This window comes from Pelophylax lessonae (assembly GCF_965119305.1).
Source record: "Pelophylax lessonae genome assembly, chromosome: 5".
Lineage (NCBI taxonomy): Eukaryota > Metazoa > Chordata > Amphibia > Anura > Ranidae > Pelophylax > Pelophylax lessonae.
Genome location: NC_138772.1, coordinates 98,819,807 through 98,845,261, shown reverse-complemented (window position 1 = coordinate 98,845,261; position 25,455 = coordinate 98,819,807). Strand labels below are relative to the sequence as shown.

The 25,455-nt window shown below is 42.3% G+C and overlaps 1 protein-coding gene across 5 annotated transcripts in view; it reads right to left on the bottom strand.

Moving 5' to 3' along the window:
• DIP2C (disco interacting protein 2 homolog C) overlaps positions 1-25,455 on the bottom strand; it is a 762,684-nt gene that overhangs the window by 168,400 nt on the left and 568,829 nt on the right. For all 5 annotated transcript variants that reach the window (XM_082258569.1, XM_082258570.1, XM_082258572.1 and 2 more), the window contains one exon: positions 137-276. In XM_082258569.1, coding sequence (XP_082114695.1) covers positions 137-276 — 140 coding nt within the window. The remainder of the gene's footprint in view (positions 1-136; positions 277-25,455) is intronic.

Sequence of the window (25,455 nt, the reverse complement as noted above, 5' to 3'; positions counted from 1 at the left end):
CACATTTATGTTAACGCGTTAACCTACCTTTATTGTATCTCCATGTTTATAACTTTTTATGCCTGCGTCCACTCCCTCTTTTTAATCTAAGTGTGACTGCAGGTAATCAAAATAATAGTTTATGGCTTTTCCTTACCACCAGGCATCACTGTCCCAACATCTTGCACGGTGAGCACCGAGAGTTTTTCTTCCGAGTCCACTCGAATAACCCCATATGTGAGTCCTTGCATCGATAACACCCCCCTGCCCGGAGGCTGGTTGCTGTCATCAGTCGGCCTGGGAGGGAGAAAATAGGAGAAAGTCAACAAAATGTTGTAGTGTATGCTGTCGTGTTATCAAAGCAGTATTACAGGCGCCCATGTAAATATGATTGTATCTCCGCCAGAACTGCAGGATAATGAATTTTAACAACCAGATCAATACCCCGTAGGCTACAGTAGAATTACAGACACAAGCTGGCTGTAAACATTACAATCTGATTGTACAATCTCTGCACATTCCCTTTTAGATTTATTATAACTATAAAACGTAAGGACATATCTAAACAATCTATTTGGTTTGTACCCAGTCAGGCAGGCTTTCATATTTTATTAGCTATTGGTAGAGCTTACATTAATGTTCCATAAGAACTTTGTCTTGCAGCATGCTTCCAGGTGCATTCCTTTAACATTTGATATCAGTTTGAGATTATTCAGAGCTTATTGACAGATACTGTCAATGCAGGCGAACCTTCGTATGATCTACATTTGACCTCCTAAGATGCATCAACCTACTTAAAGCTGCTCTTGAATTCCCATAGGCTTGTAAAGGGAGAGAAGTTGTTTTGACATAGAGAAAGGCCTGTTTTCCTATGGAAAATTATAAAAAATGATTGCTTAAAAAAATGGAAGCACCCTCCTAGGTAGGTTAGGCTCCTTGGAGCAGTACAGTAGATGGGCCTTACCCACCTCAACTCATTGTATTCAATGAAACTAAGTCACATTTTCAGATCCCCCAGGAAAATCTGAAACCACAGCTCAGCTACCTAAATAAAAGACCAAATTAAAGGAATCTTTGGTGTACATTTACCCTGCTGGGAAATGTTCTGATCTGTTTGACACTTAACCAGTAGATGGAACAAATGCTCCCAACCTCAAAAAAGCCTAAGAATTTTTTTCAACTGAACAGCCAACGATCCTAAAGGTCAATCCGCTATAAAAAAGGTTCCTTTTAGCCCCTAAAACACTTTCGATTTTCTTTAATTTGCAATGATAAAACAGATAGACTAAAGCAGCCCTCAAAAATTCCACTCGCCCGCTCGCATTTTGCGAGTGAAATTTAATTGAGGGCGAGTGTTCTAGCTTGGCTTAGATGAATGGCTCGGCTCGGGCTGGGGCGGGTGGATCAGATGGCTCGGCTCGGGCTGGGGGCGGGTGGATTGGATGGCTCAGCTCGGGCTGGGGGCGGGTGGATTGGATGGCTCAGGCTGGGGGCAGGTGGATTGGATGGCTCGGCTCGGGCTGGGGGCAGGTGGATTGTATGGCTCGGCTCGGGCTGGGGGCGGGTGGATTGGATGGCTCGGCTCGGGCTGGGGGCAGGTGGATTGGATGGCTCGGCTCGGGCTGGGGGCGGGTGGATCAGATGGCTCGGCTCGGGCTGGGGGCGGGTCTGCTCGGCTTTAGACAAGCCGACTCCCCAGTCATCTCTATGGAGGGCTCTGTGAGCCGCACTGCACACTGGGAAATGTAGTTTCCAGCACAGCACAGCACCGCGGATTTTCTCCTCACTTACATGCCGGACTTGAGGTGGCAGAGAAGATGCGTGTCCCAGGGCAGTGAGGAGGAGGAGGAAGAAGTCAGCAGCGAGAACTCAAACTTCAGGTAACAGCCTACTGGGGAGAAGTGAGAACCGAGACATTGGGCAGACCATCAGAGAGACAGAGAGAGACAAGTCCGAGTGTGTAAGTTTGCACAAGCAGGCAATGTACAGGGATGATGGGTGCAGGCTGTTAACTTATCATATCAACTGTACTGGCTTCTGAATGGTTGCTATTAGGCCCCATTTACACCTAGTGTTTTATACACAATGTGCATAGGGCAGCCCATTCATTTAAATGGGGATACACTACATAAGGCAAAGTAGCTCAATGAGCTTTTTCTGCAATCAGTTTTTTTTTTTTTTTTTTACACCACTTATTTTACAGTGCTTTCACATTTTTGCATGCAGAAAAACACATGTCAGCTTGTGGTGTTTGGGATGCCATTAACAACGAATGGCACAGCAAACGTGATGTGGTTTTAGCAATGTTTTATAAATGCGTGCACATGCAATTTTGCATGCGTTTACAAAACACATATGAACACAAGTATGAGTGGAGCTTTAAGGATGGGGTCGGTGAGAACCCAGAAAGAAGGTGTCACTCCTGCACAATAATTTAGCGTAGTGCACCTCTCAACCCTGCACTCTGTATGTAGTGAATATTTACTTAGGAAGGTTTATGTTTACAGTGCCTGTGCCCATATTATTAAAGTTGTTGTTGATAAATATTTCTGTAACCTAATTTTGCATACAACATTTAACAATGTTATTTAATGAGATAACTAGGAGGGCGTGTTTAGGGGCGGAATTAGGGGCGGGGCAGGGTAGGAGTTGGGTGGGGCAACTGGTGGCGAGTAACTCTTAAGGCCTGGCTAGTAGCTCAGGACTTGAAATTTTGAGCCCTGGACTAAAGATTTATCTTCTGATTTACTTTAGGTCCTGCTTGTCTTCAATGTTATATGATACATACACTTCTGAATAGAGAAGCCTACAAATGTTCTAATATTTGACAAACAGTTTGTGTTGATGGGATTTTGTTTGCTTCAAATGGGTTTTACATTCCTATACAAGTTTGAGGGAATGCAAAATCAAGTCAAATGCAGGTCAGAAGGAAGTCAACTAAGCCCCCGTTCACAATGGGGCGACCTGTCAGGCACAGGTCACCGTAGGTCGCCTGCCATACAGAAGCTATGGACCCGTTCTAATAGGAGCGACACAAGTCGCTCCGACTTAGAAAAAGGGTCCGGAGCTTCTTTGGGGCGACCCGGAGCGACCTGCATAGACTTTAATGTTATGAAGTCCGTGCCGGCCGCTCCGAGGTCGCGGTGCGAGCAGCGCGCCGCGACCTGTGAGGTCGCCCGGCGAAGTAGCGTCGCCCCAGTGTGAACGGGGCCTTAAAGTGATACTAAAGTCTTGTTTTTTGTTAAAAATAACAAACATGTTATATTTACCTCCTCTGTGAAGTGGTTTTGCCCAGATCCCCGTCTTCCCGGGTAGCTCATCGGTGCTCCTAGCTTCTCCTTCCTGTTGAGTGCCCCCCCAGCAAGAAGCATGCTATGGGGGCACGCGAGCCGAGCCGCTGCTCTGTGTGTCCATTCAGACACGGAGCCATAGCCCTGCCCTGCCCCCCTCTCCTCCTCATTGGCTCACTGACTTTGAATGACAGCAGCAGGAGCCAATGGCACTTTGCTACCATCTCAGCCAATGAGGAGGGAGAGTCACGAACAGCCGAGTCTCTAATGCAACATCCCTGGATCAAGAGGGGGCTCAGGTAAGTATTAGGGGGGCTGCTGCACACAGAATGCTTTTTATCTTAATGCATTAAGATAAAAAATCTTTTGCCATTACAACCACTTTAATGATCTCAAAAACATATCAAAGTAATGTGAATGATGCCATGGACACAGGCCCTAATGAACCTTCTAACCTACATCCAGAAGCACTGCCCACACCTACAAATGTTTCAGCAAAAACAGGCGTTGTAATCCTTCACTACTCTTACAAAAAAAAGTCTATAATCATGTTATTTGGGGTTTATGCTGATCATAATATATCAATAGGAACCCAGAATGAACATTATTTCTGTAAAAAGACTCAATACATGCATAATGTTTTATCATACTGACAAAACTATTGCTTATAATAGATTATCACAAGTATACCATATAGTTTCTTGAGTTGTACGAACAATGAAAAAACATTATATATGAGAACACCAATCATCTCCAACCAGCATGCCGATCTGTATAAAGCACATTCAGGGCACTTCTATATTGTTGATGTAACATAAAGAGATGTAAAAATCACTTGGATATACAATTTTGCAGCACTAATGATAGAAAAACAATGTATAACCTGAGGTGTCACAACAAAAGCTTTCAGTTTTATTGCAGCAAACCAGTAAATACCGGTTTATAAATAACATTTGACATATAAAATAATATTTTTAGATGGCATGTTCAGCTAAATAAAACTTGGTTTAAATAAGCTCTGAAGGTGCAGGAAAATGGCCCAAGAAAGAATGGAATAGTTATTTTTACAATCAACATTTATGTTATTATATAATGTCTAATTACGCATTTGTTAAATATAGTAATATTCCTGGAGAGATTCAATGCAATGACTGTTTTCTACTTTCCTGCGTCGGAGAAAGGCTTTGTGGGAAATATCATTCACAGGCAATGATTATGAAAAGAAACCTATGATGAGGGAACATGTAGGCTGTCATTGCTGACCTCTCTGAAAAATGCTAGTTGTCTGGCTTCTGCACTGATCCAATGGTTTTACTACATTTTGTGTCACTGACCAGAAACCAAAATGCACATTAGGAATACAAACATTGCTTTGACTTGACCAGCTGCATCTTCCATGTCAATGATTTAAAGTATTAACCAGTTTACGACTGCCCGCTGCAGATGTACTGCGGCAGGCAGCCGCTCACAGGCAAATCAGAGTTGTATAAAGTACTCGAAACCCATACTTGAGTAAAAGTACAAGTGCTCGATCAAAAAGTGACTTGAGTAGAAGTGGAAGTGCTCAATCAAAAAGTGACTTGAGTAGAAGTACTAAAGTATTCAACATTTTTTGTACTTAAGTATTGCAAGTAGTTTTTTTAAAAAATTTTGCTACTCAAGTACTGAAAGTAAAAGTACCAGTAGTTTTGAAGAAAAAAATGCTACTCAAGTACTGAAAGTAAAAGTACAAGTACTGTGTTATGTAGTTATTAAAAAAAGAAGTCAAAAGTTTGAACATCATATTGTTTTTTATTATTTCAAATGCAGCTATTATTTATACATACAGTGGCATTTATTTTCGTATGCGCTGATAATACACATGTTTTGAGCTTCATGAAACCTGCCATCTACTGTTCTGGCAGTGGTAATTTTTATAATAGTAACGAGTAACTATGCAGCACAAAAAAAAAAAATAGAGTAGAAGTATTGAAATCATCGAAAAAATGTAGTGAAGTAAAAGTGGAAGTAGGAGAAAAAAATTCTACTCTAGGAAAGTACAGATACCGCCTTTCGGTACTTAAGTACAGTAGTGAAGTAGTTCTACTTAGTTACTATACATCTCTGCAAATCGCCGTACATGTACAACGCTCGCTCTCAGGAGGCTAGGGGGCGAGCGCACGCCGGCGGCGGCGCACTCCCGTCCCCGCTTATCACCTGATTTCCGCGATCGTTCCCCCGCTGAGAGAGAAGAACGGTCGGCTGTTGTAAACACAGCTGACCGTTCTTCTCCCTGCAATGATCATAGAGCCCATGTGATCCTTCTATATAGGATCACATGTCTCTATGGTCTTTTAAGAAGCCACGCCCCCCCAGGTAGAATCACTCCCCTAGGCTCACATTTAACCCCTTGATCACTCATAATGTTAACCCCTTCCCTGCCAGTGTCATTATTACAGTAACAGTGCATATTTTTAGCACTGATTACTGAAGAAGTGTCACTGGTCCCCCCAAAAGTGTCGAAAATGTCAGTCAGGGGTCCAATCTGTCCGCTGCAATGCCGCAGTCCTGCAAAAAATCACAGATTGCCACCATTACTAGTAAAAAAAAAAAAAAAAAAAAAAAAAAAAAACAATAAAAATGACATAAATCTTTCCCGTAATTAGTAGACACAATAACCTTTGCGCAAACCATTCAAAATACACTTATTGCGATATTTTTTACCAAAAATATGTAGCAGAAAACAAATTGGCCTAAAATGTTAAAACATTTTCATTTTTTAATTTTTTTTTTTTTTGAGAATGTCATATAGCAGAATGTGAAAAATTTTGTTTTTTTTTCAAAATTGTTGCTCTCTTTTTTTGTTTATAGCGCAAAAAATAAAAATCGCACAGGTGATCAAATACCATCAAAAGAAAGCTTGATTTGTGGGGAAAAAAAGGACATCAATTTTATTAAGGTACAGCATCGCATAACCGCACAATTTTCCATTAAAGTAATGCAGTGCCGAATCGCAAAATAGGGCCTGGTCAGGAAGGGGGTAAAACCTTCCAGGGCTGAAGTGGTTAAAGCTTAACTCAAGGAATTACAAAAAGACTATACCCTGCAATGCAAGAGTTAATTAAATGCTGGTTAACTCTAGGGGATGAGGAATAAGATGGAATACTTACCTTACCCCCCACTCTAGCAGGCTCTGCCACTCTCATCCACTCCAATTTGTGGGAAATCCCTAATGTCCTTGTGTACAATGCAGGGCAATCATGCCCCGCAGCACCTTATAGACTTTAAAGCGGAACTTAACTGTATCTGAGCACCATAAACTAAAAGCAGTATTTAATTCATTTTTAATATTCAAATCAAACTCATCCATTCATGTTTCCATGCTTTATTTTGATGAGAAATCACTTTGAATAACACTCCCCAGCATTTCTATCTGAAACAGAGAAGGATGTGTTGGGCGCTTGTGCCAATCAGGGTACGGTCCGCACTTAAACAAGAATGGAAAAGAGGAGACTTCCAGGTAGTGCAAACTTCCGATGCTGTCACGGAGGGCAGCGCTGTAGACAGGCAGAAGCCGAAATCCCGCTGGCACATAGAAGAAGGACAGGCGCCACTCAGTGAAGCAGAAGAGGTTTATTGCATAGCATACATAACAGACTTACATTAAGGCAATGGCTTATCCTTACGGCTCCTGAGTCCCTTTAGTGGCTTGGTGCTTCCACCCTCCGGCCGAGCCAGCAGCCGGGAGATGACAAAACCTCGGGGAAGTCCAATGGGGGAGCCGGATCAGGCCGAGGACGGCGGTAAGCCGCTCGTCCACTGGTGATGACGTAACGCGTTTCGGAGCATGCGCACAAAAGCTCCTTCCTCAGACAATATTTTTCTATTATGCATATTTCTTCCTATTACCATAACTTAGATCCAAAGAACCCAAAATAAATTCCCTTGCTCCTGACAATTGCAGTGATAGCACATGTGTATATTATTAGTCATTTGCAAATGCAGTAGGGCCCAGAAAGAATAGTACATATTTTGCTTTTTTTATCCTTTCTAAAACACACTGATACAAATGTAAAAATGTTTTTAAATGCTACCTAAAACTAACTGACCCTGATCCCAAAGTTTGACCCTAACCGTTATCTTTACCTTAACTTAGATCAAACCCTTAGGGCTCTTTCACACAGGCGGACCCGTTCAGATCCACCTGTACGTTTTTTTAGTGGATCTGAACGGTCCCCCTCATGCATCCCTATGGGGCATCAGATGTCAGCGGAGACATGTCCGCTGACATCCGATCCGTCAAATCTGGACAGATGGAAACCCTATTTTCCATCAGTCCAGCGGATCGGATGGGAACAGACCGATGGTCCGTTCTCATCTGATTCCCCCATAGAGATGCATAGGGAACTGACAGCTTTGTCTCCGCACACAGCGTGGAGACACAGCTGTCATCCTCCTGCTCAGCGGGGAATTGGCGGATCCATCTAAGATAAACGGAGTCCGTCCGATGGACGGACAGTGTGAAAGGGGCCTTAGGGTCCTTTCACATGGGCGATCTGATCCGATCGCCTGTCGGTTTTTCAGGCAGACCTGATCGGATCCTCCATGCATCCCTATGGGGCAGCGGATGTCAGCAGTGACGTGTCCGCTGACACCCGCTGCTCTCAGATCCAATCTGCTCTGTGAAATCCGGACGGATGGAAACCCTATTTTCCATCCGTCTGGCGGATCGGATGCGATCGGATGAGAATGGACAGGCGGTTCATTCTTATCCGATCTCCCCATAGAGGACAGCGGGGATCTGACAGCTCCGTCTGCGCACACAGAGTGGAGACGGAGCTGTCATCCGCCTGCTCAGTGGGGATCGGCGGATCGATCCCCCGCTGAGCAGAACTGACTTTGTTTACACTTATGTCTTTCAGCAAGGAGAAAAAGATACAATGTATATTTTTCTCCATCCAAGTGGAGAAAACAACACAGGGGCAGCCTATACAGTGACTGATCACTGTGCCAATCAATCAGAGGCTATCACAGCAATCAGGTGATCAGGAATTGGGCCTCCCAGTTCCCCATCATTAGTACGGGACACAAGCCTCTGTGTATGCGTAAACACAAGTACGCATATATGCTGCCCCAAGGATAATGACTCACTTCCGTGAGGCCACATATATGTGTACAGTTGGCAGAGTGGATAGTATACCTTCCTATTTATTTACTAAAGCCTAGTACACACGCAACGAATTTCCGCCGACCGGTCGTCCATCTTTTGTCCAGAGTGGTGTTTTGTTGGTTGGAATGTGCCTAGACTGCACACAAATTTTTCCGCACGACAAAATTCTACTTCAGAAGTGATGTCATTTAATAATAATAATAAGAAGAATAATAATGCCATGTGTTGGTTTGCTTTCTTTGTGTTCTTTCTTCTCTGAGCATGCCCAGTCTTGCTCATAAGATTTTTCCCTGTCGAAATCTGTACTGACTGCATGAAAATCGCACGTGTTTTGACGGAGGACAAAAATTTTATAGCCTGCACACCAGATTTTTTTCGCCCGAAAAGTCGGTTGTCAGAAGCATCATACTAACAAGCCTAAAATCGGCAGATCGGTCGTCGGACGAAAATTCCCAGCCGAATTTCCACTCGTATGTATGGGGCTTAAGGCTAGCAGCAAAAGGATTAAAAATAGTTAATGTTAAAGGCAGGGATAGCCCTTTTAGCATTATAGGAAGATAGATCGCAATGACAGCCTTTGGGCCTCTAATTTGGGCAAATTCAGCTTGCTTTTGACATCAGTTTGAGATAATTCATAAATCACTAACAAGTGCATTAGATCTGCTTCAAGCTGTTTTCTATAGACTTGTATGGGGAGAGTTACAATCTCTGAACAAAAGCTCCTCGACACAGGATCTACATTTTGTTCTCTCACTAAATGTGTACTGATAATTCCTCAGAGCATCCACCTACAGTATACAGGGCTGGACAAATCCCAGGAGCAAGGTAGTGATGCATGTTAGCACATTATGAAATTACCTGGCAGGGGCCTCGTAAATTTATTTTTCTCTGTTTACTACCGCTTTAAAAAATGTATATATATTTTGCAAATTAATATTAATAAAGCCACTCTGTTTAGGCTGCAGCCAACTATGATTTTTTTTTTTTACTTTGCCTGGAACTCTCCTCACCTGCTTATAATTGACTTGGGCCCCTTTCACAGGGGCTTTCCGATCCGATCCGCCTGTCAATTTTTTAGGCGGACCGGATCGGCTGCTCCATGCAGCCCTATGGAGCGGTGGAGGTCAGCGGAGACATGTCCACCAACACCCGCTGCTATCCGATCCGATCCTGTCCGTGAAATCCGGACGGATGGAAACCCTATTTTCCATCCTTCTGGAGGATCGGATGAGAACGGAAAGGGCGGTCTGTTCTCATCTGATGTCCCCATAGAGGAGAGCTGGGATCTGAGAGCTCTGTCTCTGCACACAGAGTGGAGACAGAGCTGTCATCTGCCTGCTCAGTGGGGATCGGCGGATGAATCCCCTGCTGAGCAGAACGGACTCCATCGGGCGCACCGCCCGTGTGAAAGGAGCCTTACTGCTTTTCCCACATAAGCTTGAGGTAACAATTAAGCAATCACCAGCACTGTCCTTGGGTTTGCTACTGTGGGGAGCCATTTACCAAAGTTTAACTCTAATTGAAATAGGATTAGTTTACACAAGCATATTTGGTATGCTTTTGACTTGTGTCTGTAAAGAATTTTTAAAGGTTACGGAAGGTTTTGTTTGAATTGGAGCAGGGTGTATCTGTGCTTGCTGTTGCTTTGCACCTCATGCAGGCTACCAACTAACTTCAATGCTGCCAACACATATAACACTTTCTGCAGGCTTGCAATTGCGAAAAATCTGGAAAGCGATCAAAGCAACCTACCACTAACATGTTGACATGGGAGTAAGTGCTCGGTCACACCAGTACGACTTCATGCACGACATACGATTTACAAATCGTACCTGAAGTAGCATCTAATGTGTTTCTATGGCAGGGTCTTAATACATACAATTACAAGTAGTAGGATTTGAGAAGTGATTCATGTATTATTTTTTCAGGACTTCAGCACAATTTCAGAGACATGGACTAGAATGTAAATCATGCTGAAAAGTTAAATAATAACCCTTTGCTAGTTGAACTTTTTTTTTCATAACATTACTGTTCCTCAAAGTGACATGGACAGTCCCTCTCACTGAAGTAGCACTGAAGTCTTATCAAATTGTTACAAATCTCACAGAAGTAGTGATGAAGTAGTGTTGAGGTCGGAATTTAAATTGCACTACTTTAAATCGTACCCCATGTGACCGCAGGCTAAAGCTGGGAATAGAATTGCATTCAACATTTTTCATTCTAAGAATGTTCTAATCATTAGTGGGTCAAACTGACGCCATTTTCAACCACAGTGACTAGAAAATTCAAAGCAGCATGCAAATGTTTTCTTAAATGTATGAATTTCTAACAGTGTATGCGGTTTTCGTTTGGTAAATTCCATTCATTAAACAACTGAATGTCAAAAGCAAACACAATCTTGAACTACTTTTGAACAACAATCTAATGTTATGAGAATTTTCACACAAATTGTCTTTATTACATAATAGGTTTATGTGAAATCACCATTAACAGCTGTAAATAATATTATAATTATGAATATATTTCAATTAGAGGTGTATTGGTGTGGGTGTGTAATATGTATTTCATAAGACCCTGTTATACAAGATGGGTTAAATTGTCAGGAGAAATATTCTAATTACAAACCCAATTCCAAAAAAGTTGGGACACTGCACAAATTTTAGTAAGGCGTAAAAAAGGAATGGACTCATTTACAAATCTCAAATTTATATTTTATTCACAATATAATATAGATAACATATCAAATGTTGAAAGTGAGACATTTTGAAATGTCATGCCAAATATTGGCTCATTTTGGATTTCATGAGAGCTACACATTCCAAAAAAGTTGGGAAATGTAGCAATAAGGGCTCTTTCACACGGGCGATCCGATCAGATCCGCCTGTCAGTTTTTTAAGCGGATCTGATCGGATCCTCCATGCAGCTCTATGGGGCAGCGGATGTCAGCGGAGACACCTCCGCTGACACCCGCTGCCATCCGCATCCGATCCTGTGCGTGAAATCTGGACGGATGGAAACCCTATTTTTCAATCCGTTCAGTAATCGGATTGGATCGGATCTGATGAGAGCGGACAAGCGGTCCGCTCTCATCCGATCCCCCATAGAGGGCAGCGGGGGCTGAGACACCTCCCTCTCCGCTCTGCAAGCGGAGACGGAGCTGTCATCTGCCGGCTCAGCGGGGATCGCGGATCGATCCCCGCTGAGCAACACGGATCCGCCTACGGAGGCGGACCTTGTGAAAGAGCCCTAAGAGGCCGGAAAAGTTAAATGTACAAATAAGGAACAGCTGGACGACCAATTTTGTAAATTAGGTCAATTAGCAAAATGATTGGGTATAAAAAGAGCCTCTCAGAGTGGCAGTATATCTCAGAAGTCAAGATGGGATCACCAATTTCCCCAATGCTGCGGCGAAAAATAGTGCAGCAATATGAGAAAAATTGCAAAGAGTTTGAAGTTATCATCATCTACAGTGCATATCATCATCCAAAGATTCCGAGAATCTGGAACAATCTCTGTGCATAAGGGTCAAGGCCGGAAAACCATAATGGATGCCCGTGATCTTTGGGCCCTTAGACAGCACTGCATCACATACAGGAATGCTACTGTAATAGAAATCACAACATGGGCTCAGGAATACTTCCAGAAAACATTGTCAGTGAACACAATCCACCGTGCCATTCGCCGCTGCCGGCTAAAGCTCTATAGGCCAAAAAAGAAGCCATATCTAAACATGATCCAGAAGCGCAGGCGTTTTCTCTGGGCCAAGGCTCATTTAAAATGGACTGTGGCAAAGTGGAAAACTGTTCTGTGGTCAGACAAATCATAATTTGAAGCTCTTTGGAAAACTGGGATGCCATGTCATCCGGACTAAAGAGGACAAGGACAACCCAAGTTGTTATCAGCGCTCAGTTCAGAAGCCTGCATCTCTGATGGTATGGGGTTGCATGAGTGCGTGTGGCATGGGCAGCTTACACATCTGGAAAGGCACCATCAATGCTGAAAGGTATATCCAAGTTCTAGAACAACATATGCTCCCATCCAGACGTCGTCTCTTTCAGGGAAGACCTTGCATTTTCCAACATGTCAATGCCAGACCACATTCTGCATCAATTACAACATCATGGCTGCGTAGAAGAAGGATCCGGGTACTGAAATGGCCAGCCTGCAGTCCAGATCTTTGTTTGCAGACATGGTCTTGTCCCAACTTTGAGATGTGATGATGCCATGAAATTTAAAATAAACTTTTTTTCCCCTTAAAATGATACATTTTCTCAGTTTAAAAATTTGAAATGTCATCTATGTTGTATTCTGAATAAAATATTGAAATTTGAATCTTCCACATCATTGCATTCTGTTGAAAGGTATATCCAAGTTCTAGAACAACATATGCTCCCATCCAGACGTCGTCTCTTTCAGGGAAGACCTTGCATTTTCCAACATGTCAATGCCAGACCACATTCTGCATCAATTACAACATCATGGCTGCGTAGAAGAAGGATCCGGGTACTGAAATGGCCAGCCTGCAGTCCAGATCTTTCACCCATAGAAAACATTTGGCGCATCATAAAGAGAAAGATGCGAAAAAGAAGACCTAAGACAGTTGAGCAATTAGAAGCATGTATTAGACAAGAATGGGACAACATTCCTATTCCTAAACTTGAGCAACTTGTCTCCTCAGTCCCCAGATGTTTGCAGACATGGTCTTGTCCCAACTTTGAGATGTGATGATGCCATGAAATTTAAAATAAACTTTTTTTCCCCTTAAAATGATACATTTTCTCAGTTTAAAAATTTGAAATGTCATCTATGTTGTATTCTGAATAAAATATTGAAATTTGAATCTTCCACATCATTGCATTCTGTTTTTATTCACAATTTGTACAGTGTCCCAACTTTTTTGGAATCGGGTTTGTACTAGTCCTGTATGTGAAATTCCTTTTCACATCCACTCCAGTGCCTGAGCTCATTTATCTAAACAATGGGACCCAAACCTCTTTGTTCTACAAATATTCAGTTGTATAGATATGCAATGAAGGAGGTCAGCCCATCAAATACTTAAAGCAGAGTTCTGGCCACAAAATCGACAGTCGATTTTGGGCCATCCGCTTCCTGTTTGTCACCTGAAAAAGAAATGGACAGTTACGATTTTTTTTTTTTTTTACTTACGTTGTAATTGCAGAAAAATATACTCACCTTTCTTCCAGTTCCTCCCTTGGCCGCGCGGCCCGTGCCGTCACTTCCGCTTTGCAATGATTCCTGGGAGCTGAACATCATCGCTCCCAGGAATCAATGCGCCTGCACCGGCCCCGACGTCAGTTCCGGTTCAGGCGCTTCATACCTTGCTAAAGAGCTTCTGGGCATGCCCAGAAGCTGTGCAGGGATGACGCTGTGATCCCGGAAGTGACGGCGGGGCTGGCGCAGTGCATCGTGGGACCGAAGAGGACGGAAGAGGACGCAGAAGAGGATCGCGCTGGCTTCAAGCTGCCCACACCTAAGATGGCAGCGCTAGAGAAGAAATTTTAAAAGTGAGTATTTCTTCTAAAAGGTAAGTGCGAACCGGGACAGATCGGATCATTGTGGAATGTACTAGCCCTGACTGTCCCGGGGTATGTTCATTGAAATTTTTTTTTGTGGCCGGAACTCCGCTTTAACTGCTTGCCGACCGCCCGCTGCATATATACTACGGCAGGCTGGCTCGGCAGCGGTGCTGGGGACGAGCCCGCTCCCACCCCCCCACTAGACAGCAGGGACACCTATCCACAGGGCCGGCAGCTGCGATTGCCACCAGGCAACCGCAATCGCTTCCTGCTGAGAGAGAACAGCCAGCTATTGTAAATACAGGTGACCGTTGTTCTCTTTGAAATTATCACAGAGCACCTGTGATCCTTCTATATAGGATCACAGGTCTCTGTGGTCCTTTCACAAGTCCCTCCCCCATACAGTTTGAAAACACTCCCCTAGGCTCACACTTAACCCTTTGATCCCCACTGCGTTAATCCCTTCCTTGCCAGTGTTATTATTACAGTAACAGTGCATATTTTTAGCACTGATTACTGTAGTAATGTCACTGGTCCCCCCAAAAGTGTAAAAAATGTGAGTAAGCGGTCTGATCTGTCTGCCGCAATATTGCAGTCCCGCTAAAAATCGCAGATTGCTGCCATTACTAGTAAAAAATAAATAAATAAAAATAACATAAATATTTCCAAGTTTGTAGACGCAATAACTTTTGCGCAAACCAACAAAATACTGTGATTTTTTTTTTTTTTTTTACGAAAAATATGTAGCAGAATACACATTGGCCCAATAGGACGACTGCGCAACTGTCCGTTAAAGTATAAAGTAGCGACACTGCGGCAGACAGATTGGACCCCTGACATTTTTGACACTTTTTGGGGACCAGTGACATTAATACAGTAATGAGTGCTAAATAATATGCACTGTTACTGTATAAATGACACTGGCAGGGAAGGGGTTAATTACTGGGGGTGATCAAAGGGGTTAAATGTATGCCTAAAGTGCTTGCTAACTGGGGGAGGGGGGCTCTGTGAAAGGCACACAGATCGGTACACAATCTCAGTGTGCCTGTCTTACAGGAGATCCGCCTGCTTTGTTTACATAGGCAAGCGGCTCTTCTGTCAGTTTCCCCCGAAGATCGCAGGAGGCCGGCGGCGATCGAGCCTGCTGCTCTCGCGGCTTGGCGCCGAGACCACATGCACATAATCACATAGATCAATGTTATTATGCGCAGCCGAGCCGCCCTGCCACAGTAATTTTGCATGGGGCGATCAGCAAGTGGTAAATAATACAAAACGTAGCTGGGGTGGTTTCTGAAACACTAGACTAGGATAGGGCCCTCGTGCAGTAGCATGGTAATTATGGAATATACCTCTTGCACTTATATCTAAATGTTTGTATTATGTCTTTTCTCTCTCCTTATTTGTATTTAGTAATATGTTGGAGCTCTCTGAATAATGTTTCTTGTATGTAACTAGACAGATTGGTTTTTGTTAGACTTTCATGCTATTTACAAAAAAAATTCTGTTGTGTTAAAGCTTTAATTTATGGTCAAATAATTCTCATTTACCAAATCATATCAGGAAAATATGAAATATTATAATATATAGATTTGGGCCACGTCTTTAAAAATTCTACTAGTGTATACTCAGCTTTAGATAGATGATCTAAGTCTGTTGCTCCATTATTGTTTAGTTACAGGCTGGGTAGGTGACCTTGCTATATTTCCTAACTGCAGTGAAGAAATATTAGGCCAGCAACCTCTACATTCAAGTCACAGGACTGGCCACACATAATTATTAACTTGTAAAGATAAGTTCATCTTTGGGAACATGTTACATGTTCCACCCATTTTTAGGGTGGAATATGTAACATGTTCCCAATGCTGCAACCGCTGCCTGACCCCCCCTCCATGTGACAGTAATATGGGGATAAGTTCCCCGTACTAGCTATCACTTTTTGAAATCAGCACGGCTGTGTAGGGCTCCACCCATGCACCCGAGTCATTCATTCACACAGCTGTACGGGGCTCTGCCCATGCAGCCAAGTAATTTATTCACACAGCTGTGCGGGGCTCCGCCCGTGCAGCCAAGTCATTCATTCACACAGCTGTGTGTGAATGAACTAGAAGCCCTGACGTCTTCTGCGGCTGTCAGCTTTTATTTCTCAATGGTTGTGGAGCGCTGTGGTAGTTCATTGATTCTTCCTGTCAGATTGTATCTGCTTCCCATACGGGATGTATAGGCACACAGATATACGGACAGATCTGCAGGATACCTGCATGGCACCAGTGATCTGCTGATGCAATGCTTTACAGGCTCCAAAAAAATAAAAAATGCACATTTTTTAACTGCAAAAAAATGTGCATTTATAATTTTTTTTCTAAAAAGTAAACTTATCCTTTAAAACCACTTAAGCCCCGGAAGATTTACCCCCTTCCTGACCAGGGTTTTTTTTGCGATTTTTTACTGCGTGACTTTAATGGACAATTGCGCGGTCGTGCGACGCTGTACCTAAACGAATTGACGTCCTTTTTTTCCCACAAACAGAGCTTTCTTTTGCTGGTATTTGATCACATGTGCGATTTTTTGATCATGCGCTATGAACAAAAAAAGAGCGTCAATTTTGCAAAAATAACAATATTTTTCACATTTGTTTATATGAAATTCCCAAAAAAAAATGTAAAAATCAATTTTTTTTAACATTTTTGGCCAATTTGTTTTATGCTACATATGTTTGGTAAAAAAAAAAAAAAAAAATCGCAAAAAGCATATTTTGATTGGTTTGCGCAAAAGTTATTGCGTTTACTAACAAAGGGAAAGATTTTTGTAATTTTTGGTGTTTTTTTTTTTAATGAGTAATGGCGGCGATCTGCAATTTTTTTTGCGGGACTGCGACATTGCGGCAGACAGATCAGACCCTTGACTGACATTTTTGACACTTTTGGGGTTACCAGTGACATTACTGCAGTAATCAGTGCTATACATATGCACTGTTACTGCAAAAATGACACTGGCAGGGAAGGGGTTAACTGTATTGGAGAGGGAGGGGTTAAGTGTGTCCTAGGGGCGTGTTTCTAACTGTGATTGGACATGGCTACTACTGTAAAAACAGAGATCAACGGTTCTACATAGTAGAACCGTCTGATCTCCATTTTTACACAGGGGAGAATGACAGGCGGCTTGTTTACATTAGCCGCCTGCCTTTCTCCCTTCCCGGCGAATGATCGCGAGTGACCGGCGGACATCGGGTCCACCGGTCACACGCACTGACTCGCCCGCTATTGGCTCACAAGTCAGTGACAGGCTAGTGATGTACCGGTACGTCACTTTGCCTGGCCGGGGATGACCGCCGCAGTATATGTACTCGTGGCGGTCGGCAACCGGTTAAGCAGTACAAAAATATGCATGCAAAACCTTTGTGCGGTTAACGGAATATTTTCTGAGATGCAGGGTTTGGTTTCATTAAATGCGACTATTTATTATACCAAGACCAAAAAAGTGTTGGTGCAAACGTTTTTTTTTTTTTTTTTTTTTTTTTTTTTTTTACTTTAAATAATGGTCTTTCTGTAGAAACCTACACATTGAACAGTACAGTTGTGTCATATATGACCACAATTATTATTCCATACCCTGAAAGTCAATTTTCTTTTACATATGGCACATCATCCATATTAGCCATAAAGCCTCATTGCTGTTCCTGACAACATATATTCGAAATCAGTCTAATGGTTTTTGCATAGGGTAAAATGCACATTGCCACCCAGTGGGCTTGTTCAGTATACTCATAGAAGCTCTGTTTGTTTCATATACCCTACTGACTTAATGAAGCAGCCAGCTCAGCCAGACAGAAATGTCACAGCGATTTTCAAGGATGAGATGAGACACCACTCCATCCGGCTTCACTCCGAGACGCAAATAGGAAGATAATGCAATTCAGTTTGGGTTATGAATGACAATTACATGCAAAGCATATCAAGTTACTTAAAAAGCCCAGGCAAATGTAGCAGGAAAAGCATTCAGCTTCTTTGTAGGTCTCTTGAGGTTGTACTGTGTAATCTTTATCCACTGCGCCAGGCACTCCCCATTCAGAACTAATTATTTGCATTCTCCTAACAGGTCACGTGACACAAGTTCATTTAGAAAGCAATACTCTCTCGCAAAGCTTTTCCTAAAAACCTGCAGTGATAAATCTCAAAAGGTTAGAGCAAGCGCCAGCTCTGAAATGGCACACAGAAGGCCTTCAGGCATTAACAGAAAAAAGCAATATGAAGATATGGGAGAGACCATGAGAAGCAATGGCATCTGAGATGCCACATAAATGCTAGAATGGAATCACTGTTCAATAGCGGACACTGCAGACAAATGGATCCAAGTACAAATACAGCAGTATTTTTATTGAAAAAGTTTATCTGATAGGGGTGTTAAATAATCCTTATGGTTAAAACAAAAATAAAAGCACATGGACTTGAGGTCACCATTGAGAGTTTATTCCTGCCCTTTATTGTAAACTTTGCAGTCTAGCCGATCCTTGGCTCTTTTTGCACCACACATATACTTCCCCAGTCGCTCAAGCTAATTGCATTAAACAGAGTGGGGAGGTTTTGGCACCTTAGGCCCCTTTCACACATACGGTCCGTTCAGTTCTTCAGTTCAGTCACGTCAAAATGTATCAGTTTAACATCCGTTTTTCATCCATTTTTCATCCGTTTTTTATCCTTTTTTCGTCAGTTGTCATCCGTTTTCCGTCAGTTGTTATCCGTTTTTCATCAGTTGTTATCCGTTTTCCGTCAGTTGTTATCCGTTTTCCGTCAGTTGTTATCCGTTTTCTGTCAGTTGTCATCCGATCCGTTTTTTTGACGGATGAAAAATAGGACATTCATCCGTTCAAAAAAACAGACATTGACGGAAGCGGATGAAAACGGATGATCATCCGTTGTCATCCGTTTTTACATAGAGATACATTGATGTCCGCTTTTCATCCGTCAACGGATGGATGAAAAACGGACAAACGGACAGCATGTGTTAAAGGGGCCTTAGAGTACAGGCAGATGTTTCCCTGTCCATTTGTTATCTGCCTGTCTATGATCAGATTTTGTTTAGAATTAAAAAAAATAAAAGCAAATTATATAAACCAACATTTTAAAAACCAATATAAACCAGTTAAAGCAGAATTAAACCCATCGATTTAATAGCGTCGGGAATGTAACTGTCACATTGTTTGTGCTCTTAACCCAACTGTTCAATCATCAAATGGCTGGTGTCATAACTGATCACATGTGTGACATCATGGCAGTTGATGATCAAACAGAGGCAAAGATGGCTGCTTCCTTGGCTAAAAACTCATGGAGCGTCATCGCGTCACATCCGCCTAAGTGGAACGCACATCCGCCCTGTGGAACGCACGGCGTCCCGGAAGTGCGCTATTATTGCTATTCTTTCATGCCACTACCCTCTATTCGTTTGTGAGTACCTAATTTTAATCTTTAATAAAGCATTTTAAAAGCGGTACTACTCTATGTGAGCCTTCTTCCCCCATATATCGGTATACCTGTGGACCCTAATTACAAGGAGCCGGGTTTACAAGATTCGGGCAGATAATTGGACCACCCAACCACTTCGATGGTCAGTGGAGGAGACCCAGGATTATAGATTCAAGGCCTGACACCCCTGTAGGGGTATATAGCTCTGGTGAGTGCGGTCCAAGGGGTGCGGGGAGCACTGAATGGTCACCATATACCTGAGCACCTTCAACATTTATCATCAGAGCACCTGCACTCAAGTCACCTTTTGCCCTGTATTTTAGGAAAAGTTTTTTAGCATTGTGGGACTATCTGTCTTTTTTAGGTGTTACGGACTTATTTATTCTTGTATTATTGCTGCCACAATATTTATATACCTACTGTGCACCTTATTTATGCCATACTTGATGCTTTGTATTTTACGATTATAAGGCTATAGATTTAAGTGGATCCCACTGTTTTTTATATTTTTTTATATTTTTTTATATTTCATACACTTTATTAATTTTTAATTTTCTTATCAAACTGTATCTACACCAATTCACACCCATTTTGTATCAACCTTTTCTCATAGCACAAATATTTATCAGCCACAGAGTGGAATATCCTACAGTATTGCACATATTTATTAGAGATACACATATGATGCACTTGACACTTTAATTATTATTCATAGTGGTGATTTATATCGTATATACCTTTAGCACCTATTTTGGACATACAGAACCATCAGCACCTTTTGGCAGCGCCATACACCTTCCCCCTTCTTTTCCTCCATTCTCACTATATTCTTAGGAATATAGTATAAAGGTAGGCTGCAGCCAATATCAAACACTAGAAATCTAAAATTATCCTAAGCGCGGATTTTCTACCTTTTAGCTAAACAGATCTGCCCACCACCAGGTCATTTTGACAGGAAAGTGTGCTGGGGACATTGAAAAAATCTAATATTTTGCCAGACTTTAATAATCAAAAAGTGCCTTTTTTTTTCAAAATGACTTTGGAAATTGGCTAAACGTTACATTTGAGAATAACACAGCAAATTGTAGCCAATAACTTTAAATATACTTCTAATTTTCAAATCTAAAACAGAGCAAAAGAGGGAAACATCCAGCAGTTTAATCACCAAAAAAAAAAAAAAAAACAGGGACATTTCTAGGGAAAATGCATTCTAGATTATGGCACATTCTGTGACACTACTACAAGCAAATTCAATTTTAATGTCTTTTTTGTTCTATACATTTACATGTCCTTGACTATTTCCTTCTCTTCATTTCAATCTTTCTGTTCTGCACACATCATGATATGTAAGAATATTGGCAGAGGGAAACACAATTTAATTTGACTGAGGTAAGCAGTGACTGAGGCCCAGAAGCAAAAACATACACAGACGAGGGGCTGCAATGGCACTGTCAGTACTGTCATTATGTTATATAAGAGAACGCCAACCTGGAGGACATTGAAGAAGATTACGGTGCTGGATCCCTGCTGTCTTAGGCAGGTGATTATAAATGCTATTGCATCCTGTGAGATGAAGAGCAGACCTGAGCTTTGGTAGACAACACAAAACAGTGTAAAAAAATTAACCGTTTACTAATATACAACAGTTATTTTGGGGCCTGATGCAATATTTAGAACTCGGAGGTCAGAATTGTGTAACTCACAGGGTACATGGCTCAAGAGTGAGTATGACACAAAGTATTGACGGCAGGGGGTCAGGTGTGTGTGTACCACAATGCAGGGCTCTGGAGTGCGGAATGCAGGGAGTGCGGCAGTGAGTATTAGAGTACAGGACTACATACAAGAAGTATATATCGCACAAAGGTCTGGATTCTAAAAATACAGAGGGTGTGGGAGTCAAAAGTGCCTAATACGCAAAGTACAGGGAGCAGGAGTGGGTATCGCAGAGAGTGCAGGGATCAGGAGTATGTAACTCACAGGCCAGTGCAACCAAACCAAAAGTTATCTAAAAGTACTAACCCCCACAAGCCCAAATCCCCCCCCCGCCCCCAGCACAGATCTTTGCTCCTCCTAGGACAAATTCCCCCCCCCCCAGCCCAAAATCTTCCCCCCATTACAGAATACCCCCCACTTTCCCAAGCACACAAGTCTCTTTAAACAGCAGCCTTAAAAACCTTGCGGCCAAAGTATGCATCCAGAGATGCCAACAAAGCTACCTTGTAGAATTTTGTAAAAATATTCACAGATGACCAAGTCGCCACCTTACACACTTATGTAACAGAGGCCTGATGATGAAAAGCCCAAAAGGCACTCAGCGCTCTGGTAGGATGCGCTGTCAAAGGGAAAAGAGGAACCTGACTTACAAGATCCCTCAGTAAGGACAAAAAAAAAAAAGTCTGATTTCCTAAAAGACTCTGTGGCCGACCGGTAAACCCTGATCGCCCGAACCACATCCAGAGAGTGCAAGGCAATTTAAAAAACGGAGACCGAAGTCCCAGCAAGAAACCTAGGTCCTACTGCTTCACTAGGCAGCAAGAAACTGGCTTGTGGCAGAGTGTGTGTGTGGGGTTATGCCGTGAAGGACAGCCCCTGTAGGCGTGTCAGTAAATTTTTTTCCTGCCTAGTACTACTCCCGTAGGGGGCAACATATCTCTATGGAATAAGAAGCATAAGAGCTGCGTCTGCAAATGGACGATAGAGAAAAAAATGTTGGCAGTCAAGGCCTCTAGATAGGAGGAACCCCGCAAAAGATTTGGACCATGGCCAGATGGCCGGCACTAGAGACACCCATGAAACACTGAACCATGTATTGATCAATTTTATTCATTCATTTTATCAACAGATTCAAAATTAAATTTTTGCCGCAATTGGGACCAAATAAAAGAACAACACATTTATTTGACCAACATTTTTGATCTTTAAAAAAGATCCAAAATGCTCCTAAAAAAGTCCAGAAGTGACAAAACTTGTTGACTGGAGTCAGTGATTTCATTATGTTTGGAATGTACTTCACCTTCAGAAGACTGGGGAAGTGAGAGAAGGGGGTGCATTATTGTCTTGTTGGAAGACAAATCTCCGTCCCAGTCTCAGGTCTTTTGCAGACTCCATGAGGCTTTCTTCCAGAATGGTCCTGTATTTGGCTCCATCCATCTTCCCATCAATTTTAACCATCTTCCCTGTCCCTGCTGAAGAAAAGCAGGCCCAAACCATGATGCTGCCACCACCATGTTTGACAGTGGGGATGGTGTGTTCAGGGTGATGAGCTGCGTTGCTTTTACGCCAAACATAACGTTTTGCATTGTTGCCAAAAAGTTCGATTTTGGTTTCATCTGACCAGAGCACCTTCTTCCACATGTTTGGTGTGTCTCCCAGGTGGCTTGTGGCAAACTTTAAATGACACTTTTTATGGATATCTTTAAGAAATGGCTTTCTTCTTGCCACTCTTCCATAAAGGCCAGATTTGTGCAGTATACGACTGATTGTTGTCCGATGGACAGAGTCTCCCACCTCAGCTGTAGATCTCTGCAGTTCATCCAGAGTGATCCTGGGCCTCTTGGCTGCATCTCTGATCAGTCTTCTCCTTGTATGAGCTGAAAGTTTAGAGGGACGGCCAGGTCTTCGTAGATTTGCAGTGGTCTGATACTCCTTCCATTTCAATATTGTCGCTTGCACAGTGCTCCTTGGGATGTTTAAAGCTTGGGAAATCTTTTTGTATCCAAATCCGGCTTTAAACTTCTCCACAACAGTATCTCGGACCTGCCTGGTGTGTTCCTTGTTCTTCATGATGCTCTCTGCGTTTTAAACGGAGCTCTGAGACTATCACAGTGCAGGTGCATTTATACGGAGACTTGATTACACACAGGTGGATTCTATTTATCATCATTAGCACACTTGTATAAAATACTCGAAACCCATACTTGAGTAAAAGTACAAGTGCTCAATTAAAAAGTGACTTGAGTAGAAGTGGAAGTGCTCTATCAAAAAGTGACTTGAGTAGAAGTACTAAAGTATTCAACCTTTTTTGTGTACTTAAGTATTGCAAGTAGTTTTTTTTTAATTTTGCTACTCAAGTACTGAAAAGTAAAAGTACCAGTAGTTTTTTTTAAAAATTCGCTACTCAAGTACTGAAAGTAAAAGTACAAGTACTGTGTTATGTAGTTATTAAAGAAAGAAATCAAAAGTTTGAACATCATATTGTTTTTTATTATTTCAAATGATTAACCTAAAGGACAATCACAATTCCTTTGGCTGTAACTTTTTGTAAACAAAAACAGATAAAGCATGTCCCTCCCATCCCTCCCCTGCATGTTTTTTTTTCTCCACAGCTTATTGGTGCGCAAAATCATATATAAACCAATGTGATATACAACAATATATTCCAATAATGAAATAAAGGAAGAGTGTATGAAATCAAAGTCAATAAAAAGTCCATATATAATGCCAAAATGCCATATTACTATATATTTGTTACAAAACAAGATGAATATATTTTCAAAGGTGCTGGAATCAAACAGGTGCTATTCCAAATAATAGGTGCAGACTCCCACCACCTTGTGGATTTCCCCCTTACCCGGCGGATGAAGGTAATTGCAAAATAATATCCAAATAGACTCTTCCAGTGAAACAAAACTGAAAAACCTGTGCTTTCAACTTCCAGTGAAAAAAAGCAAAATCAGCCTCTTACCAGAAAAAAGGTCTATGTACGCTTGTGACTCTCCTTGGTTGGGGGAGGTTCTCTTTCCCATTAACAGCAGATATGTAGACCATTTTATTTATACACACAGTAGCATTTATTTTCGTATGCGCCGATTTACACATGACATTATACACTTTTTTTGGACTTCATGAAACCTGCCATCTACTGTTCTGGCAGTGGTAATTTTTATAACTGTAACGAGTAACTATGCAGCACAAAAAAAAAATATTGGAGTAGAAGTATTGAAATCATCGAAAAAATGTAGGGAAGTAAACGTGTAAGTAGGAGAAAATAATTCTACTCTAGGAAAGTACAGATACCGCCTTTCGGTACTTAAGTACAGTAGTGAAGTAGTTCTACTTAGTTACTATACATCTCTGATCATTAGTCATTTAGGTCAACATTAGATCATTCAGAGATCCTCACTGAACTTCTGGAGAGAGTTTGCTGCACTGAAAGTAAAGAGGCTGAATAATTTTGCACGCCCAATTTTTCAGTTTTTTATTTGTTAAAGTTTGAAATATCCAATAAATTTCGTTCCACTTCATGATTGTGTCCCACTTGTTGTTGATTCTTCACAAAAAATTACAGTTTTATATCTTTATGTTTGAAGCCTGAAATGTGGCAAAAGGTTGAAAAGTTCAAGGGGGCCGAATACTTTCGCAATGCACTGTAACTCAACAAACAACAAGCCCCCAAAACAAAGCCAAATACGTATTCCTAGAAGTGAAAATACAAAACCACCTCTAAACAGATGAAAGCAGAAGACGTGGGCTCGCAGACTGCCCGTCTTCGTTTTCAAAACACCTTTGTATAAGTGTCAATACACATCCCCACCGTAGACAATAGCTGAGTTTGACGTCATTAGCATCTCTTTAGTCTCTCATTGTGTGGAGAAGTCCTCTGTGCAACAGGCAGCTATAGGCCTGTACATTGATCCCAGTCTCCGAGTCTGTATCTTGGGGTGACATGGACCCGAGTCCAAAGCAACATCACTCCCATGGTCCTCCAGCATATACCCCCACACAGGTTATATGTCCGAATAGCTGGTTTCGTCACAAACTCCAACCAGCCCCCCTAACAGCACGTGGCAAAGCCAGTTCATCACCTCTCCCGAGGGGGCCACAGTGACCAAAATTTTAGAGGGGCTGGGGAGGAAGAGAGGGGGGAAGAGGGGAACCTGGGGGTCCAACCATCCCAGGGAGGGGCGGCCCATGTCTACCCCAAAACCCTCCAGGGGTAGTGGGGGGGACAGCTACTTACCACACCAGGAACAGGGTGGGCACTGCTATGGACAGGACACTGCTGCAACCCAGGCCGAAGCCAGTTCTTATGCATCCTTGCG